The sequence below is a fragment of the Ciona intestinalis genome, unplaced genomic scaffold, assembly GCF_000224145.3.
Source record: "Ciona intestinalis unplaced genomic scaffold, KH HT000098.2, whole genome shotgun sequence".
Lineage (NCBI taxonomy): Eukaryota > Metazoa > Chordata > Ascidiacea > Phlebobranchia > Cionidae > Ciona > Ciona intestinalis.
In genome coordinates, this window is record NW_004190420.2 from 325,346 (window position 1) to 345,054 (window position 19,709).

Below are 19,709 nucleotides of genomic sequence, written 5' to 3' on the forward strand. Positions count from 1 at the left end.
AAGGAAAACAATTCTTAAATGTATAGAAGGCAAAACATATGACTGATATTAACATCACTACTTCCACATTATAATATTAAAATGCCTTCAAGTTGATTGTTTTTTGTGAAAGAATAATTTTGATTGTAGTTGTCCTAAAACGCTTGTCCCTTGGAACTTTGCGACTGTTAAAAAGTCTTTACCTTTTTTTCCGGATTTGAGGGGAAAATATGCCCAAAGACCAATAACAATTATTAGAGCCTCATTAGGTGGTATTTAGGGGTCAGTAATAAAACTACAGGTTGCAAGCAGTTGCGTGCGGTTGCAAACGGTTGCAGATATTTTGGTTATTTTAAACACTATGCTACTCGGCCACGTCTAATAGATGTAAAATGGACATACGAGTTTAACGAACTAACTTTTGGTCTAATACCTCGAACGGTTTTTGTTGAAATAACTAAAATATCTGCAACCGCGCGCAACCTGTAGTTTTATTAGGTACCCGGTATTTAGTGCAAGTACAAATCGTTCTCCAAAGCAATCAAAGATGTTTGCAATATAGATACATTTATAAGCTTAGAATCCAGCATTACGCTCAATAAGCTGTACCCACCACTCTAAAACATATTGTTTAAAGTTATTTAGTTTTTTACTAATCTTACTGTGTACAGCCAACTACAGACTGGATAAAAATAACAAAAGACGATGCTAAACCTTCATTCTCTAAGGGGAAGGGGCTGTTTTCAGATTCCGAAGACAGCATTCAAATTAATACAAGTTATGTTGCTTCCAAAGCAGTGATAAAAATGCCAACTGTTAGGGAATCCAGGGGAAAAAGGTAATATGAGATTTTGATATATTATATTTACTAGAAAATTTAATTTGAGAAGTATTATTTTTTTTATATACATAGAGTTTTAATGCTATGTTGTTTATAAATGTGATATAATGAAACTGTTATATAGGTATATGTTAAAAACTCCTTCATCCTCGGACTTTATTTTAGGTGTTATTAACATTATAACATATAATATAACAACAAAATAGGAATATTCTGAAAATATAACTGCCACAAACTCATGCATGTAAAGTGTATGTGTTGCTATTCCTTTTACATATGTTTTGTGTGGGTGAGTTTCTGCTGTGGAACGTAACTGCAAGGTCTGGAGCCAAACCAATCACCCATGCTGTTACGTATCTAGATGCTGCAGTTATCTCTCTGTTATTTTATTTGTGTGTCTTTCGGTTGTGAAATCGGTGCTTATATAAGCATGTTGTAGCTGGTAGTAAATATATTATAAAAAGGTAAACTAAACTGAGTTAGAGGTTGTGTTAAGTAAGAGACCACACCGTTTAGCGATGGGTGATTAAAAGGATCAGCTTCAAGACACTTTTGATAGTTAATTCCAACTAAAACCCATCCATCACTCCTCCTACTAATCCATCACTCTTAAACTTGTTTTGTAGAGCCAGAAGCACAAAGCCTTTGTCAAAACCCATTGCTGTTCGATCGAAAAAGTTAAAAGTATCAGAGAAGGAAAATTCCCCACCTTTAAAAACTCTGACGATACCAACTATAGACTATTTGAAGGATGACAACAGCAAACCTGTCCAGTCAACATTAGAAAGTAACATGGCAAATGAAACACTGGTTATTAATTCATCACTGACCAATCGACTCTCGTTCCCAATCCTGCAATCGAGGCAAATGAAAAATATTGAGGTCAATCGAGGTCGTAGAAAGAAACGAAGAAACAACAGCTTTAAGATTACAGATGGTATATCCACATTCACATTTGCTGAAGATATTCCAGGAGCGAATGATTCTCTAACCTGCTTTCAAAACTCTGTCCTGCATGGTCATGATGATTTTAATGCGAACATGGGGAATGGTGAACTCTCACGCTCAGTTGTTGACTTGTGGCAGATTTGTGGTAAAATTCAATCCACGCCCTTGGTGAAGAAAGTAAACTCGACCCCCTACTCAATATCAAGGACCAAGATGGAAGCAATTAGTTTTCTTTTCCCACCCGTGCCTGGGTAAGTGTTTATACTAGCATGTGTCTTTTAATCTTTTTAAACCAGGTTGAATTAGAGCTTTTTAACCTGGTGTAGGTTTATATTAAGTGGTGCTTGAAATGTAAAATCGGGCTTCCGACTACAGATATTATTGAACAAAGAACTGATATACATAATTATTTTTCACTTTCATCAATGATGGGCTTTTTAGAACTTAAGACACCGTGTATGTTGTTATGCAAGTGTACTTACTACTTGATAATGTCTTGTGAGAAAATAATATAGTTTTTCCTCTTTTTTTGCATACTGAAAGTGTGAGACTTGTCCTGGTCATAAATTTAATATAATTACCCAGTCCCTTATTATTTAATTAATCAATCATCATGTTTGTAACCTTTCAGTGCCAGTTGCCGCACAACAAGCACGCCTGCTTTCTTAAACCGTACAAGACAACAATCCAGACTAAACATAATGTCAAGTCCTGTGTTAAAGGACAGCAATCTAAATGTAATCACCAGTGATGAGGTAGGCAATTTGATATGTTTAGTCAGTGTGTGGTTATTCATAAAAAATGATGTGGATACTGTTATGACAAAAAATATACATTATGATGTCATATTGGTGTTTAAGTTGCATGTGATGCTGGTTAAGTTACATCAAATTAGTTTCTTATGAATTTAAAATGGAGTTTTCAGTCACATTTTGTTTGGTGGATAGCGGTAAAGATTGTTTTTTGGATCAACCAGAGGTTTATGACTTGGTTAGAACTTTAGAAATAGTTTATAATAGAAAAATATGGATCTGTTTAGCGGTAACATTTTTTTTTTAAAACTTGTTTTATGTGCAGGATGAACCAGAACCTTCGTTTAGTAAACCTGATAGTATAAGAGAAAGGTTAAGCAGCAGATCTCGAGTTTTGTCGGAATGTCAACAAACAGAGCCACGTCAGTTTGCAAACATCATACCTGTTGGGTCCAAGTGTAGCAAGCTTGGGGAAGGAATTTATGGAGAAGTTTACAAATGTCAATCTGCTGCTGGACACCCTGTTGCTGTTAAGGTATGTGAATCGCATAAAATTAGCGCAAAATAGGGTATATAACTGGTTGAATATCTGCTGAAAAAAAGCTGCACTAATTGAGGTAAAATATATTTGTTTTTTTCTTGGTTTTGGGGTGTTTATCAATTCAACATACAAGCATTGGCAAACATGAAATTTTATTTCGTAATCTTTGCATAGCAATGCTATTCAATACATACATTTTTTGATAGGATCTTAGGCTCTATCTTTTGTAGCTTAAGCACAAGTCCTCCCAGCGTATAGTTTAATTTGATACTTACCAGGTCATTCCCATTGAAGGCAGTTTCGCTGTCAATGGAGAAAAGCAAAAAAGTTTCAGTGAAATTTTGCCAGAGATTGTCAGCTCAAGTGAACTATCCAGTTTGTCATTCGAGAACGACACAAACTCTGGCTTTATACGGTTGTTCAGGTAACCTAAACAAAGAAAACATGCCACTATAGCGTTTAATTCACAAGAAAAATCTTGCATAAGTGATTTACTGATTTATTCACTATCATAGACTCTGCCACTACTAAGTATTGTAGCAACTTGGCGAAAATGCCCACAACATGTAGTAGTTAGTTTTGCTTTAAAAATGATAATAGTGTGATTGACCCATGGAAGTTTTATTTTAATGTGTCATATCATTATAGGGTTCACTGTGCAATAGGAGAATACCCATGTGAGCTTATAGAAGCATGGGATGCTTTTGCATCCAAGAAGACAAGCGATAATGATCGTCCTGATATGTTTGATGATCAACAGTTGTATATTGTGTTTGAATATGATGATGGTGGGGTAGATTTGGAACATTTTGCTTTCCGTAATGCTGGTCAGGTGTGTATTCTTTAAATTTAAAAAAAAATTTGTGGTAAAAGTTTGAGTTAACTTGCCTAATGCTGTAGTTTTAATATTCCTAATTTTTTTATTACCATATAATTCCAATAGTTTCCGTTGCGACCCAGATACAAAAATTTGTTATTGATGTTTATTGCCTTGTTATTGTTATATTTATTAATAAACAAAATAGAAATATTATATGATGAAGATGGGTAGACTTTGTAGGAATATAACTTTATGTGTGATGACTTTTGAAAATTTAAACGCACCAGGTGTTGCACCACATAGTTTAACTTTATGAACTGTTACAAAATTTTAATTTTCAAATCATTATGTCTTTTAATTCTGGCAATAGGCCAAAGTAGATTTTTTAAGCTTGTCTTTGCAAGTAAAATTAGAAAAAGGTAAAAAAAGTATATATCCAAATCCAATAAACATATTTTGCTCCAATATTTAAAATTCAACATCTTTCAGACTCTGTCGGTCATTCAGCAAGTTGTCTCATCCATTGCACTCGCTGAACATACACTGTTATTTGAACATAGAGATTTGCATTGGGGAAACATATTAGTTCAAGTATGCAAGGAAAGCAAGGTCAAAGTTGACATCAATGGTGAACTCAACACCATCGCATTACATGGTGTACAGACTCATATTATAGACTTCACTTTGTCAAGGATGAGTAAAGGTATAATGAAGTTATCAAATTACCTTCAAGCTACTATATTTAAGCTCGTATATTAGACTTTGAAATTAATGTCTGTTTTTGTTTCAATAAACGTGCGATTTTATTTGTTTTACCCCCAAAAATCTAGCTTTAAGCAAAGTATAATGCTGACCAAATTGCTATCCCCAGCAAATTTACTTTTTAGAATTATTTTTGTTGCTTCTCACATCTCATTGATATGTCTGTCTCTCAAATTAAAGTAAAACTCAATTGCCATGTTAGATAATACAGTAAATAACCATAATTATAGAATTTGTAGTTTTTACCCTTATCTACCTATACGCCACCTGTGGTGCGGGGTCTGTGTTAAGTTGCTTGTTTTACTTTGTCTTCATGTGTAGCAGAAGGTAGAAGAAGGCAAGTTGTTTAGGTTTATGCTGTAAAAACATAGAAAGTAATAGGTAGGCCATGTACCGACATATACATTATCTTTGGACCCTGATTATTTTCCCCACAATTTCACCTCCTTGTTTTGCAGGAAAACTCTCTTTGTTCCAAGACTTAGCGGAGGACCCGGACATCTTTACAGGTGATGCAGACGCTGATTATCAATTCGAAATATATCGGATGATGCGAGAAGAGCTAGATAATGAATGGTCACAATTTAAACCAAGGACAAATATATTCTGGATTCATTATCTGTTAGATAAATTTATTTTTCATGTAAGTTTTGATTCGCATGGTCAAGTTTTATAAAGGAAAATTTCAATAATCGCTATATCTTATCATTCTTATGTTTTTCTCTTTTTGATGTGAAATTAAAAACCCACTAAACTAGCTTGTTATTTTTTTTTAATAACACATTTTATTTGGGTATAGTTATTTATAAAAGGAAGCTGCTTTGCTCTTTTAAAGTCTCGCGTATAACTTGATACCTAAGACAACAAAATAATAGTTCGCTATCTTTGTTCTAAAGTGCTTTACAAAATGCTTTATCTTTTTAATAGCTTAAATATATATTTATCTTGCCTGACCTTTATGTATTTTATGTTTACCTATGTATTCTAATCCCAGGTAACATACAAGAACAATCGAACAAAACTTCACTCGAAGTCAATGAAGTTGTTGAGAGAATTACACAAGACAGTCCTGGACTACCATTCATGTTTAGACCTTTATACCAACAGCTCATTATTTTCAAATAAAAACTCAAACAAATAAAACTCTGAATAAATATTGAGCTACGCCTGACTAAGAAGTTGAGGAAATCGGTCGCGAAAAATGTCATTCATTCCGTTGTAATTTTCATGTTTGTTCACTGTGAATTTCTAGTTTTAAATGTTGGTAGCCTAAAATTCTTGTTTATGATTTCCCCTTTTTATATAGAACCCGCTATTTCTTGTTTGTCGTAGGAATTTTATTTACTGGTGCGTAAAAAGCTAATTTTTCATTTCACTATAGACTTCATTTGCTAGGAAATATATATTTAGTATGACTGATCCTGGAGATAAAACCTTAGATTTGAGTGGTGCTAAGCATGATGTTTGGCTCGTCAAAGTTCCCAAGTACCTGGCTACACAATGGTTGAATGCTCCAGATGGTATGTCGGTTGGAAAACTAAGAATAACAAAGTAAGACATATGCATAACAGAAAAAAAAGATAACATCCAGATTTTGTATATAATTGTTACATTAAATTTACCATGTTGTTATTGTAAAAGCATTTTGTATCACAGAAATGCTGGGCGGGCTGAAGTAACGTATTCAATGGATAAAAACTTGACGCAAGCCAACAGCTCTGAAAAATTTCTTGCCACAGACCACAAGTTTGTGTTGCAGGGAACTTGTGGCCAAAGTTTAGCCGTCTTTTCCACCACCAGTGGCTCCAATCAAAAAGGTAAGATGTACTTTATGTATTATGATGTTGTTGAAAGGTGTAGATGCATCAAATGTATTTACTTATACTAAGCGAGTGTTTGTAGTTGGTTATGATATTTCACTTTCAGTCATCACTTTTAATTATCATACATACTGCATTTGCTTGCACTAATATTGTCACAATGTTATAAATTTATAAAGTCTAGTGGCTAAATAGTAAATTATAAATTCCTTTCCATAATTTAAGAATGCTTTTAAATAAACATAAGTGATAACCATTCTATTTAACAGCTGAAAGTAAGTGTATTCCTTATGTGTCCTGTCACATTTTCAGAAACCAGTTGCTATAATGCTGTATATATGTCAGTAATGTCATCCTTGTATTAATTCATCCATGGAAGCAGGTGAAAAACGAGCTATGGAAGGTCGAGTGGTTCAGAAAGTTGATTGTCGACCAATTGTCAGTCATAACTACATGCAGTTGAAGCGGGCTCAAATGATAGAGGCCTCCAAACCACAGAGAACCACCAAACAACTTGCAGAAGCTGTAAAAACTGTATATAAACCTGTGACAAAAATAAAAGAGCAGGTGAGAATAATTTTTAAAAGTTTTTTTTTTAAAGCTGGAAAACATTCTGTCTGAAAAAGAAGTTAAGCTCGTGGGTGGTTTGTGAAATTTTTACACTGCTGAATGGACTTGTGTCTGTTACTACTAGTATTGTTAATAATGTATTACAAATTTTTTATTGAACTACATACATTTATTGCTTTATAGCAAAAAATTTGCCAACTGTAATAACACAACATATAACACAGCTACAACATTTTTATAAATTTTTGTTAATAGCTTCGCTTTGATGGCACAACAACCTTTGTACAACAGTTTGCCCTAATCTATTGTAAAAGTTTATTTTATTATTAAATAATGGGTTTAGATTGAGTATGATGCAATGAAGAAAGAGAAAGGAAAGAAGATGAGAGTCGACAAAGATGTTCTTCAGTCTATTTTGTTCAATGCTTTTGAAAAACATCAGTACTATAATATCAAAGATCTGCAGAATATAACACAACAACCTGTTGTGAGTTATGTGTTGTATATATAAGAAATTTCTCTACTGTCATATTGTATGGCAAAATTGTTGGATCACTGGCTTAGTAACCTTAGGGTATAGGGTTCGAAGCTTGATACTGTCAGCTTTTATGGGCGTATTTGTCCAGGAGGCCTTCACCCACAAAGTTGCAACTCAGTTTCATAACTTGAAGTTCGCCTACCAACACACAATAAGAAAATTACCCAGTTGTAATGGGCTCAAGGCTCTTTGTTGCTACTGTGAGTCTATGTGTCATTAGGCAAGACAATGAATGGTAATTTCTCCAACCCAGTGGTCACTAATGGGTTGTCCAAATTATCAGCCATAAAAAATAAATAACCACAAAGTAACCTACTTGGTAACTCGTAAGCTGGCATTTGGTGTATGAAACAGAACACAGTGTTTAACAACTGTCGTTTTCCACCCACGCGAAGATAAAGTAAGTTACATTCATTATACTTCCATCTTTCATTCATTTAAATGCATAAAATTAACATTTATTCTCGCAACAAACTAAACATTTTCACTTTCTTTGACAGCCATTCCTTAAGGAAGTATTACGAGAGATAGGGATGTATAATAAGCATCCTGGCCATAGACACATGTGGGAACTAAAACCAGAATATCGACACGATAAAGTTGAAGAGAAAAAAGAAGATTCAGATGATATAGACTCCTCTTAATATTTTCAATAGACTTGTATTAGGAACATAATAAACACGAATGTACTGCCGTTATACGAGAAGCAGAAAGTCGGTTTTCTGCAATCTGGTTTGGCTCAGAGAAAGGATAAATTAAATATGAGGAACTTGTGATTTGTGTTCGGTTTTTAGTTTACATTCTTAAAAACTTTGCTAAAACATTACGCTTTCTGAGAAATCGTGTGTTTTCAATCGCTAGAATTGAAGGTTTCCTTATTCTCTCTGTTATTCTTTATTCATTAAATTCCGTTTTCTACATACTTTGTATTTTGCAACTCTTAAACATTTTTCGCTTTTTATTTCAGATCTGTAGGTAATTAGGCTGTGTAAGATGGAAAATTCTGTGTGGGAAAATAGAGTGGAAGCACTGTTGCAGAGCAAGCAAAGATTGGAGCGTGACAAAGGAATTGTTGAACTAAAAGTTCGCCTGGCGAAAGAAGACACTGAGAAAGTGTCAGTTGATTTAGTGGACAGATTTTTTAACCAGCTTTCTTCTATTAACGATTTCACGCCATGGGAGGTGACACATGGGTGTCTGCTTGGTGTCAAACTGGTAGTGCAGAAGTATGCTGGTGCTGGCGTGAAAAATGGGTTTATCACAGAGGAAAAGGTGGAGTCGCTGAGGTTGATTGCTATTGGTTGCTTGCAGCATCCAGAGGTTAGGGTTCGTGGGCAGGCAGGCGAATTTCTTGGCTCACTTTGCTCGTTGAGAGGAAGTGACATTTATAAATTGAGCAGTGTTGCTTTGCTTAGACTGCTTGAGGAAGACATAGAGCGACACATGAACGATACTGATTCATTGTCTTCTTTTTCCTCCAGTCCAGGATCAGATGCTGGGAGCATCTTTCATGAGTCAGCTGGTTGGAGGCATCTGGAAACAACGATGAAATGTTTGCAGAGCATGGTGGAAGGATGCGGCCGAGGTTTCGTTCCCTTTATCACCCAGAATCTTCTTGATCTTCTGTTCTCCGCACTGGGACACACCAACCGTTTTGTAAGAGAAACAGGTTTCAATGTATTTGCTGCCATTGTTCATTGCAGCCAAACGGAGACAGATTCAAACAATACATTGCAAAAGTATGGTAGTCAATTTTGCAAGCATTTGTCTAAAGGTCTTTCTGATAACTGGTCACAAGTCAGACTTGCCTCTTCTGTTGCTACAAGGAACTTTCTGACCAGTATCGAAGATAAGACCAAATACAAGGAATATTTTCCTGACTTGCTACCAAGGTTATGTCTAAACCGATACTACATTGCAGATGGGGTTAGAATCTATACGCAGGAAACCTGGGCCATTATATCTGGTGGGCATGGTAAGGACCTTGTGGAGGATAATATTGAACATGTTGTGTCATATTACGTATCCTCAACAAAGGCAGAAAACCATGCAGTACGTGAAGCTGCCTGTGCTTGTATTTCAGAGTTAGCAGTTAAAATTCGACAAGAAGCAGTGAAAAAGTTTGTTCCAGAGTTACTTGCTGCATTGTTGGAATGCTTTAAGGATGACAGTTGGCCGGTTAGGGATGCAGCTTGCATTGCTTGTGGTAATTTTGTTCTTTCATATCCTGATGAGTCCCTGCCGATTCAGAGCTCTCTCTATGATTTATTTTGGGGTAATCTGCAAGACCCTATTGCATCTGTAAGGCAAGGAGCAGCACTTGCACTTGCAAAGTTTGTGAAAGCTTATGGAGACAGTGTGTTGTCAAAGGTGGTGGAAGATTTAAAGCTTGGCTTGCAGGGCATTTCCAAGCAAGCGGAAAGCAGTGAAAATTTTTCTGGTTTGGATAAAAAGCCAGCGCAGTTTGGAGTTGTGAAAAACCTTCACACTGGTAGTGACCGTGATAAGAAACATACAGATCAAGTGATGTACTCATGCGGTTCACTAGCTCCTAAGATGGGTCGAGGAAGCAGAGGTGGATGTAGTGATTGTCACTTCCAAAGACCTTCAGAGCCATGGGAGAGATCAGATGGATGTTTGTATTTCATCACTGAGCTGGCAAGTGACTTCGCAGATGTTTCCACCAAGCTCATTCCTGATATAGTAAAAGCTTTATCCTACAAACATTTCCCACAACACATTGTGTTTGTGGAGACTCTGTGTAGGCAACTTCCAGTGTTGGCTTCTCGTATTGGGAAAAAGCCATTCAAGCAACATATCGAGATATTCCTTGATTCCATATTTTATGCCGCGTCTTCTGATGTACAGCTAACATCTGCAGCTGGTGAAGAGTGTTTGATTAAACTTTCAAAATTTATTGGTGCAAATATTCTAAGAGGCAGAGTGGAGAATCATAACAGCCATTTCCTATCTCAATATGACAGAATTATGTGTGCCAATCCAGTCCAGGCTTACACTGGTTTTCCGTCCACGTTTCCAAAACCCTGATTTCTTATGCTATTAGATTAAGGTTACTGATAGTTATTTGTGTAAATGCAATTTATTACTGTCAATAACTTAGGTAATTTCTGTACAAAAGTGAAATCATGCTTATTTATCTTGTTTGTGTACATCCTTTGGAGCTTAATTAAAATGTTCAACACTATTACTTTTCCTATATGTTCAGTTCACCATTTGAGTTTTACACTGTCCATGGTTGCTGTTGTATAATTGTGTTTTATATAATTTCACCTTTCAGAATAGATCATAGAATGTGTAAATACTGAAAAATTAAAATCGTTGCTAATTTCATCGGAATATGTCTTCTAGTTCAGATGAAGAGGAAGTTTATAAGTTTTACAGGTTAGAAATATCAAACATGGAATCCTAAATTAAGCAAAACCCTAGAACATAGTTTGTACCTTTGTTTTAGAAATAAAATCTACATTTTTGGGCCCAAAAAGTCTGGCGCTGTGGAAGAATTGGTTAGCATGCTTATCTTTATTCAGGGGTTATCAGTTCAAAGCCCGTCGTTGCTACTGTTGTGGGCGTTAGTGTCCTAACATTATATACTTACAAAGTTACATAAGCAATAACTCGTATAAGCGGTCACGAGGTGTATGAAACAGAACATCTGTGTTTAATAACTGTCATTTTTCCCGCCAAGCGAGGATAAACCAAGTTACATTGATTTATTCATCGTTAGTTTTTTATGTAAATATCTCATCAGTTTATGTTTTTAAATGTTTGAAGTATTCTGTATTTTTATGCTTACAGAGATCGTGCAGAATGGAATGATGTTAAACCTGTTCCTCAAGATGATGGTCCTGCTCCTGTAGTACAGATTGCATACAGTGATAAATGTAGGTCTTTGTAAAGTTGGAAATATTACTATTTGTTTTATTTTTACACATTCTAAACAATTTAAGTAATGTATAATTTTTTCCCCTCTTAATGCTCCTGTTATATTATAGTTAAAAATTATGTTGTTTTTATATGTCCAAAAATTGTGTTGGGTGTGATTATTAAATTTGTTGCTTTAGGTTTTTAGGTAGAACATATAATTCCCTTTAAAACCTACTTCTGTCTTTTCCAGTCAAGGATGCTTTCGATTACTTTCGAGGGATTCTTCACAGTAACGAAAAGAGTGAACGTGCATTAGAACTAACGCAAACTGCAATCTCACTTAATCCAGCCAACTACACAGTATGGCAATACAGGTTAACAATAAAAAAAACTATATTTTAGTAATGCTTTCCAATTTCTATTTTGTCTTTTTTCTCACAGACGAGATATTCTACAATATTTAAAGAAAGATCTTTCAGAAGAGATGGATTTTCTGGCCAATATTATTATGGAGCAACCTAAAAACTACCAGGTTAGTGATAATCAAATCAGTCTTTAAATTAAGAAATATTAATACCTTAAACTGTATAAATTCAGTTTTCGATTTTACTATATTCTATCACATTTGTATGTAGTTTATTTGTGCACTTTTTAACTATTTTGATGTTTAAATACATTAGGTATGGCACCATAGAAGAGCATTGGTAGAATGGAGTCGTGATGCTTCAAAGGAGATTGATTTTACGGCGAAAATTATCAATCTTGACCAAAAAAACTACCATGCGTGGCAGCATAGACAATGGGTAATCCAGGAATTTAATTTGTGGGACGGAGAACTTGCGTTTGTGGATGTGCTGCTTGAACAGGACATGAGGAACAACTCTGCTTGGAATGAGAGATATTTTGTTATTGAAAATACAACAGGTTTCACTGATGACATCACCAATAGCGAGATACAGTGAGAAAATTACAATGTCAATAAATACAAAGACCACTAATCTTAATTTTTTTTTTAAGGTACACAATGAAAAAGATTGACATTGCTACGAAAAATGAAAGCGCTTGGAGTTACTTACGGGGGTATTTTAGTTGTTTTTGTCATCAATGTTAAAGTGTATGAACACGTCCGAAGAATGTCATATAAACTATTCCTTTATTTAATATTTAACAATGTTTTAGTTGAGTGAATAAAACTTAGCTTTTATGGTGGTTGATTGTTCAGGGTTTTACGTGATCGTTCTTTGACTTGGAGCCAAGAGTTGCGAGATCGTGTAACAACATGGAGAGATGATGGATTAAAATCACCATATTTGGTTGGAATGTTGATTGACATGTATGAGGAGGATTTGGAAAATAAAAAATGTGACATTGAAAAAACCATGGCAAAAGTCAAAGAGGTATGCACAAATGCACTGTTCATGTCAAAATTTGTTGCAACCTAGATTTTTACAAAAGTGTTTTTCTAGTTATGTCATGAACTTGCGGAGGAAACAGACACTATACGCCGGAAATATTGGAATTTTATATATCAAAAGTTAAACAAACAATATGGGTTGAACGAATCGTGATGTCTTCTGTATAATATGAATTTCAATGACCAAGTCATTTTGTTATGCCACTGCTGTCTGCAAAAATAAACTTGTTTCCCATGTTAATTTTTTGTTGTAATAAATCATGTGCCCACGATTAATTTGAGTTTTGGTAAATTGAAGTCGTTGGTAACATTGCTTGTTTTTATAATGCATTCTCATCCAAGGACTGTAAAATACTTTTTTGTAAACATTGATTATAGTTGTCATCCCGAAAAAATTGTGTTGTTAAGCAGATAATACCGTCAAGTCTAGACTCTTGCACAATTCAATTCTGCTGCTGAGCCACAAATGACTATCTGCGGATAATTCTGTTTATTTTGTGCTTAAAACAGTGAAATACCCACTGTACCAATAGTTTTGCATAAACACAATTTGTATAAATGAATTAGTTTATTTGGCACTACAGTTACATGAATCACAGTGAACACAAATACAACAGATTTAAGTATGCTAGTTATTGTTAAGTGTAATCCGCATTAAAAGTAGTTTAAAAGATTTAGTTCTAGTTCTATGAATATGGCTGCAAATTCTTACAAGACAAAATGTTCCATTTTGGTCATTAGTTTTGTGTTTTGGCAAGCAGAAGACCACTGAGGTAGAAAGTTAGTGTTTCTGCAGAAACGGTATTAGGAAAATTACATTATAAAACCAGGTAAGTTCATGTTTAAAGGTACATTAATTATACACAGCATATTAAACATACTACGGTACATGGTAACAGGAATTCATAGTGTAGCATACTAGCATTGCAAGCGGATAGTAAAGTACGTCATGCCTGTCTTATATTTTTCATACTGTTTTAAGAACTGTAATTTTATGCTAAGAAAGTTAAAAAAACCCAGACAGGTAAAACTGCAAAGAGGGCCACTGGTGGAACATTTTGTGAACGGCAGTGGATTGTTGTTTTTGCAACTAAAACCCACTTCTTTAACAAAAATATGTAAACAAAAATTTATTCCGGACATGGAACTATTGCTTCAATGCTTCGCTTTCTTATGACTGGACTTGTGCCAACTTTCGAAGCTCGGCTGCCACCTGGTGTGGACCTAGGTTGGCTGACTGGACTCTCTGACACAGCGTTGTTCACTTGCTGCCCAGTTATATTTATATTTCTTGAACCAGGCTTGGATTTTGAAACTTGCTTTGAGCTCCTGGGGGTTGTGGATGGTGCTTTGTATTCAACCTGAAGATTAGTTAAATATGGAATTTTACTTTGTCTTAAGTGTTTATAAGCTGACTATGTTGCATATCTTACATCTATATTGATACGTTAACTATAACTTCCATTATAATTGTGTGGTGGGTTGTCTCATATCTACATTGATACGTTAAATGTAACTTACTCTATAATCGCATTGTGAGAGAACAGGTATTATAACATGGATGTTCTGTTTCATACAACTCATGTCCACTTACGAGTTACCACATATACAAATTTTTAGCGACCACTGGGTTAGGACAGTTATGGTTAAGTGTCTTGCCCAGGAAAACATCCGCCTACAATAGTAGCATTAATGAGCCTTGACCCTGTAACCTCTGGTCAAGGTGCTAACTACTGTTGCATGGGCCAGATTTTGAAAAATATAATATGATAAGACCGAGATGTGAAAATTGAATGCCCATGGTATCTATGGTTTTCAATATATTTTACTGTAATTCTAATGTTTTTAGGACAACTAAAGGTAAACATTTTTCTCCCACCAAAATCAAAAACCCTAAAACCCCTATGAAAACAGACAGTACCTTTGAATTAGGTAGATTTTCATTATCAATCTGAGGAGCATAATGTACAACTGAGTTTCTTGACTGGTTTGTTTCAGTGTTGTTTGTCAAATCTCCATTAAGCCAAGCTTCCCGCACCACCCTACGTACATGTGGAGGGGGTAGGGAACGTTGCATACGTTGGCCTGTTGGTGGCTTTCTTGCTATATTTGGTTGTGTCTTAGTGCTGCTACCCCCAACTCTTACACTGGTAAAGCCAACAAAGTCTAAAATAAAGGAATTACAGATTTGTTAAAAAAGCTTGTTTTTTTCTCAACTGTTATTATAATTTTATAAATTTATTTCACCAGTTTATTAATTATTATAAAGGTGTTTGAAAGGTTTTAATCATAAAACTAATTTACCAACAAAAACTTGTGGAGAACCAACTTTTTTTTTAAATAAGAAAGACTTAAACACATCTTTTGGAAATAAAAGAGAAAGGTAAGGAATTGTTTAACCACAATAATAAACCATCATGTACCTGATTCACTCGTTGGTTCTTCAATCCCATCTTCCCCCTTGTAAGTTTTCAGGAAAGTGCGAAGAGGATCCTGACGAGGAACGTAAAGTCCGAGGCGAGCAAATGATCTAGAGTCCATGAAGTTAGAGCAGTTGTACCTCGCTCCGATGATAAACGAATGAGGAGTTTCACCGGTGTGACATGGTATTGGGAGCAAACTAAAATACAAATATATGTGATGCTGTTTTGAAAAACCAAGTAGTTTTTATAGCCTGAATCGGATTTTTATTAATTTTTTATTGAAGCCTGGAGCACCTATATGCAATCATAGGTGATTAGGTGTAAATGTAAATTTGTTTAATTATGGAACAACATCTGGGATAACAGTGTTAAAATGCAGCTACACTTTTAGTGGTCGTTTTTTTATGAAAGGAGCAAATTGTCAAAAGTATTTTTCATAGTTTTATATATTTCAATATTACTTACTCTCGGCTTAGATGAAGTGGTATTGGCTTCTTCTCCTTCATCCCTGCAAATATTATAAAAAAGAGGTTTATTAAATAAAAGTCCAGACAGTGTAGTGGAGACAAACAAAATTTAAGGTCATGTTCATAAAAAAATACTTCGAGCATGTTGTATAGGTTTAATAAAGTCTGTAAAGCAGTTTATAAAAATAATGAATAGATTGTGTGGAGTTGATAATACATGTCTTGTAGGATGTTACACTTGTTATGATTCAAAATAGAAAGGACAAAGCAAGGAGTTTGTTTGAAAGGATGGTTGCCATGCCCAGCCCATATCAAGTTACTTGGTCGTCATTGTTTTAACTTTAAACAAAAATAAAGATGTAACTGTCGGTGTTTAGGTTACGTCATATGATACACTACATTTTTACGAAGATTTATTTTTGAAAACATATATTTTTGTAACAAGGTCAAAAATTTGTTGCCATTTTGGTGGATGAATAATGCTGTTGGGGTACCAGTGTAATTGTAAGCTATGTATATGTGGTTCGGCGGAAATAAATAAAGGTTCATTGTAGATATCATGTTACAATGACAAAATGTCTGAATACGTGTATGCGTTTCCCGGCCACACCAGGATAAAGCAAGTTACATTCATATAATTTTCTACACTATTCTGACTACTTTTAACCTCCAGAATTTACAACTTAAACTATTACTAATCAATTGTAAAAATGACACAAATAAGTTAATAGTTAATTGCTGTGAAATTTGGCCTGTTAGCATAGTACTTTTAACAATAAACCTTTTGTGTATTATAATAAAGTTGTATTACGTTATACAATACGTTCTACAGCTATTAAAACTAAAATCACTAAAACTAATTGTATAGGATAAAGTTTCGACTGCCTTAGACCTACTTGCCTTCTGTATATATTAAACAAACTAACCAGTTAAACTAGCGAAATATTTACTTTTTAATTGTTGTTTGGTGTCATTTGAAGGCAGAGCTGTCATGGATTGTGCACGATGTTTGTTTTTCAATTTATTGGCCCGAGTTTGCCTCCCATCCTTAGCCGAGCAAGGTCGATTAGATGCCTGTGGTATACATGGATTACTTTATTGTTATTTCGGGAAATGTTATTAAAGTGATGAGCCTCAAAAATGTTAAATATCACTTTTTTATGATGTATACACAACTGAGAGCACAGAATAATTCAAAGATGCGTGTTTAAAACCCACATACACAAGTTACCACTTTCAATTTTTTAGCTTTGCAAAAGGTTCTTGATGAGTATACCAAAACTATGAATGCTTACACTGACATGTACCTGTAAATATGTGTGTTTTCTGTTTGGTCGATAATACATTTCACCATTAATCACCACCGGGGCACTCTTGGTTGATATTCCTGATAACGGACGTGATTCTGGCCTGTGCTGCTCTAGCTGTGAATAAAATAAATACACTTTATAAAAATATAAAAAAAAGAAAAATGTGAAAAAAGAGGTTAAAAAGTAAACATAAAATTTATGTAAAAGTTTTCTTCAAATTTACCTTATATGCCGGTAAAAACTGCTCAGTAAACATGGGAGCTTCTCCGTTGTGATTTTTCACTTTTTCGTTTATTTCCTGCACCCAACTTGGGGCTTTATTGAACCGAGATGTCTTGTTGGTGTGAGCATTAAGAACTTGGTAGACTGAATGCTCCATATCCGGTCGATCAAATGTGTATGGAGAAGGGGGGTGACCTTTCCGACCTTGGAAAATAGATCAGTTCAATACTTTCTGAACATATACTTTGTTAACATACATGCACACATGTATATAAATATATGTATAATATAAACATTTATGATAATATACTGAAAAGTTTACCAATGATAAGAGGCAGTTGATCAATTGGCGGAAGTAACACAGACATGGTTTAATGCTGACAGTAATAAATTGACTCAAAATCTGTTTTCTATTGTTTATTATACTACATTATATAATGCACATTTCCCTATAAGATAAAACTGCTCTCCCTATAGTACAGTAAGTCTAGTGAAAGTATGAGGTCTGAGAAACTTACTTTTACTGATTTGAGTTAAATGGAGTCAGTACATGGTTTACCATGGCATCCATGTATTGCCAAAACAGTAAAAACAAAAGAAAAACATGAAGGGTTCTCTAAGTACGAAAGGTATAACAAAATTGGGAATTGAAGGGGAACCTACGATACAAAAAACTAATTCTATGAAAACCAATGTACAAACTGTGTACAGTAAGCTTAATTCTGAAATGGCCAGTTACTACAATTACCATTATCAAGTGCAGAAACATGAATAAATATTAAATTAATGTTTAATTTTAATATAATTAATTGAAATGATTTTCTAAGTACCTATGTTCTTTCCGTGTGTTGCCAAATTTTTCTTTGTTCCTGTCAAAGTTAGGTCCAAATATCTTTTCAAAGCTTGAGCAGTGTTTGGGTTCCTTACATTGCGAGGGCTCGTCTTTTCCCAAGTGTTTGATTGGTGGACTGACAACGTCATGGTTTATCTCTCCTGGAATATTATATAACGAACACATGATAGCCTATATTGTAAAAATGTGTAAATTACAGATTCATTCCTTTATTAAAAATACAAAAAAATAGTTTATTGCTAGTGAAGGTTCTTCACTCACTAACCACCAAACTCAAACTACAACCTTAACATATATTTGTACTAATACGTATTTTTATACAAGGTTCCCAAAATAATATATATAGTTAGGGGGGGGGACACTCTTATCACATAATATCCAAGTATTCCAATCGTGTTTTAAAATTAATTAGTTAATAACTTAACAACTGAAACACTATCGAATTCTGCTAAAATCTGATGATAATTTTAAGTAATGTTTAATACAACCATAAATTCCATTCTCCATTTTTCTTAAATCCATTTACCCAATTACCTGGGCGCTGGTACTTAAACTAGAAGTCAATTGATGTAGATATTGTTGTATCAACAAACTATAGCTTTGATGATTGACTGGTCATACTTTTATCTTTATTTTCATCTTTAAAATTTGTTTTCTGCAACAAATAAAAAACGCTTAAAACTACTCCACCTAATATAAATTACAAAACTTTAATATTTTAACTTAAGTAAGTTCTGTATGAACCTCATGTTAAAGTCAATTATTTAATTTAATAAAAAGCAAGAAAGGCAGTAAATAGAAGTTGTTTGCATAATTGATGGATAACTTTCATAAGCAACCACATATACACTAATCACTACTGTTAGTATTTGCTCTGTAAACACAGGTTGAATAGAATTGTGGTTTGGTTTCCTCATGTCACACATGTAGACCTATTAGGGAGCATAAAGTTAAACAAACATGCTTGCCAGTCATTTTTATATAGTGAATGACTGTACGTTGAGATATTACATGATTATTGAACTTTTAAATGTAACTCGTTTAAAAATTTACAACTCAAATCTCAATATACATTGGCAGTAGTGCTTAACTGCTTAGTGGTCTAATACGCATAATAACTTGTAGTTAAACGATTAAAGTCTTCTTACTGAATTATAAAAGTCAAAAATGACCGGTCTGTGCAGGTTTATACATTCATATTAACTATTTACTACATTCTACTTATTTATTGTGTTGTATTTACAAACCTCCGTAATCAGAACCCATCACATTTCATGAACCGTGTTGTTTATGTTTGTTGCCTTGTTTACCACAAAAGTGGGAATTCCCCTACGTCAGGTAAAAGGCACCCGGAATTTTAAATATGAAATCAAAGCAAAGAGACCAAGAAAATGTTTTAACTTAGCAAAGAATATGCATATTTTAAAAGAATATGTACAAATATATTTATTATTATGTGTTTTGGACAAATTTTGCCTTTTTAAAAGTTTTAATAAGTTTGCTGTATTTATAACTTAAGATAAATTTTATAGGCTCCGCACACCAGACGCGGTTGACGGTTGCG

The 19,709-nt window shown here is 34.3% G+C and overlaps 5 protein-coding genes across 6 annotated transcripts in view; 4 read left to right on the top strand and 1 right to left on the bottom strand.

Annotated features, from left to right (window-relative positions):
• The window catches only part of LOC100184595, a 7,106-nt gene extending 1,082 nt beyond the window's left edge, over window positions 1-6,024 (top strand). Inside the window, exons 2-10 of the mRNA XM_009863138.3 lie at window positions 651-817; window positions 1,447-2,019; window positions 2,400-2,523; window positions 2,846-3,055; window positions 3,340-3,485; window positions 3,710-3,893; window positions 4,371-4,584; window positions 5,102-5,286; window positions 5,638-6,024. Coding sequence (XP_009861440.1) covers window positions 651-817; window positions 1,447-2,019; window positions 2,400-2,523; window positions 2,846-3,055; window positions 3,340-3,485; window positions 3,710-3,893; window positions 4,371-4,584; window positions 5,102-5,286; window positions 5,638-5,784 — 1,950 coding nt within the window. The 3' untranslated portion in view covers window positions 5,785-6,024. The remainder of the gene's footprint in view (window positions 1-650; window positions 818-1,446; window positions 2,020-2,399; window positions 2,524-2,845; window positions 3,056-3,339; window positions 3,486-3,709; window positions 3,894-4,370; window positions 4,585-5,101; window positions 5,287-5,637) is intronic.
• Window positions 6,016-8,539, top strand: LOC100179943 (general transcription factor IIF subunit 2). Its single transcript, XM_002119358.5, has 5 exons — window positions 6,016-6,194; window positions 6,300-6,460; window positions 6,846-7,030; window positions 7,377-7,520; window positions 8,072-8,539. The coding sequence occupies exons 1-5, from the start codon at window positions 6,055-6,057 to the stop codon at window positions 8,213-8,215; spliced, it is 774 nt and encodes a 257-aa protein (XP_002119394.2). The 5' UTR covers window positions 6,016-6,054; the 3' UTR covers window positions 8,216-8,539.
• Window positions 8,540-8,542: 3 nt separating this feature from the next.
• Window positions 8,543-10,871, top strand: LOC113475084. Its single transcript, XM_026838566.1, has one exon. It carries the CDS (start codon window positions 8,565-8,567, stop codon window positions 10,617-10,619), a length of 2,055 nt encoding a protein of 684 aa, XP_026694367.1. The 5' UTR covers window positions 8,543-8,564; the 3' UTR covers window positions 10,620-10,871.
• Window positions 10,868-13,494, top strand: fta (protein). 2 transcript variants are annotated; one of them, XM_009863123.3, is made up of 8 exons: window positions 10,868-10,973; window positions 11,388-11,473; window positions 11,707-11,830; window positions 11,898-11,988; window positions 12,137-12,414; window positions 12,474-12,536; window positions 12,679-12,853; window positions 12,923-13,494. In XM_009863123.3, the coding sequence occupies exons 1-8, from the start codon at window positions 10,930-10,932 to the stop codon at window positions 13,022-13,024; spliced, it is 963 nt and encodes a 320-aa protein (XP_009861425.1). In that variant the 5' UTR covers window positions 10,868-10,929; the 3' UTR covers window positions 13,025-13,494.
• Window positions 13,428-19,493, bottom strand: LOC100182232. Its single transcript, XM_002119989.4, has 10 exons — window positions 19,393-19,493; window positions 18,680-18,800; window positions 18,123-18,285; window positions 17,294-17,496; window positions 17,068-17,184; window positions 16,711-16,834; window positions 15,759-15,801; window positions 15,294-15,490; window positions 14,792-15,036; window positions 13,428-14,231 (listed from the first exon to the last, which is right to left on the bottom strand). Exons 3-10 carry the CDS (start codon window positions 18,271-18,273, stop codon window positions 14,001-14,003), a joined length of 1,311 nt encoding a protein of 436 aa, XP_002120025.1. The 5' UTR covers window positions 18,274-18,285; window positions 18,680-18,800; window positions 19,393-19,493; the 3' UTR covers window positions 13,428-14,000.
• Between the last annotated feature and the right edge of the window lie 216 nt (window positions 19,494-19,709).

Bases quoted from the DNA above. Each gene is read 5' to 3' on its own strand.
- LOC100179943 (XM_002119358.5), top strand. From the start codon at position 6,055: ATGACTGATCCTGGAGATAAAACCTTAGATTTGAGTGGTGCTAAGCAT. The intron at 6,195-6,299 runs GTAAGACATATG...TTTGTATCACAG, and splicing joins GGAAAACTAAGAATAACAAA to AAATGCTGGGCGGGCTGAAG. The intron at 6,461-6,845 runs GTAAGATGTACT...CCATGGAAGCAG, and splicing joins CAGTGGCTCCAATCAAAAAG to GTGAAAAACGAGCTATGGAA.
- LOC113475084 (XM_026838566.1), top strand. From the start codon at position 8,565: ATGGAAAATTCTGTGTGGGAAAATAGAGTGGAAGCACTGTTGCAGAGC.
- fta (XM_009863123.3), top strand. From the start codon at position 10,930: ATGTCTTCTAGTTCAGATGAAGAGGAAGTTTATAAGTTTTACAG. The intron at 10,974-11,387 runs GTTAGAAATATC...TTATGCTTACAG, and splicing joins GAAGTTTATAAGTTTTACAG to AGATCGTGCAGAATGGAATG. The intron at 11,474-11,706 runs GTAGGTCTTTGT...TGTCTTTTCCAG, and splicing joins GATTGCATACAGTGATAAAT to TCAAGGATGCTTTCGATTAC.
- LOC100182232 (XM_002119989.4), bottom strand. From the start codon at position 18,273: ATGACGTTGTCAGTCCACCAATCAAACACTTGGGAAAAGACGAGCCCT. The intron at 17,497-18,122 runs GTACTTAGAAAA...CTATTTTCCAAG, and splicing joins AACACACGGAAAGAACATAG to GTCGGAAAGGTCACCCCCCT. The intron at 17,185-17,293 runs GTAAATTTGAAG...TTTTATTCACAG, and splicing joins AGTTTTTACCGGCATATAAG to CTAGAGCAGCACAGGCCAGA.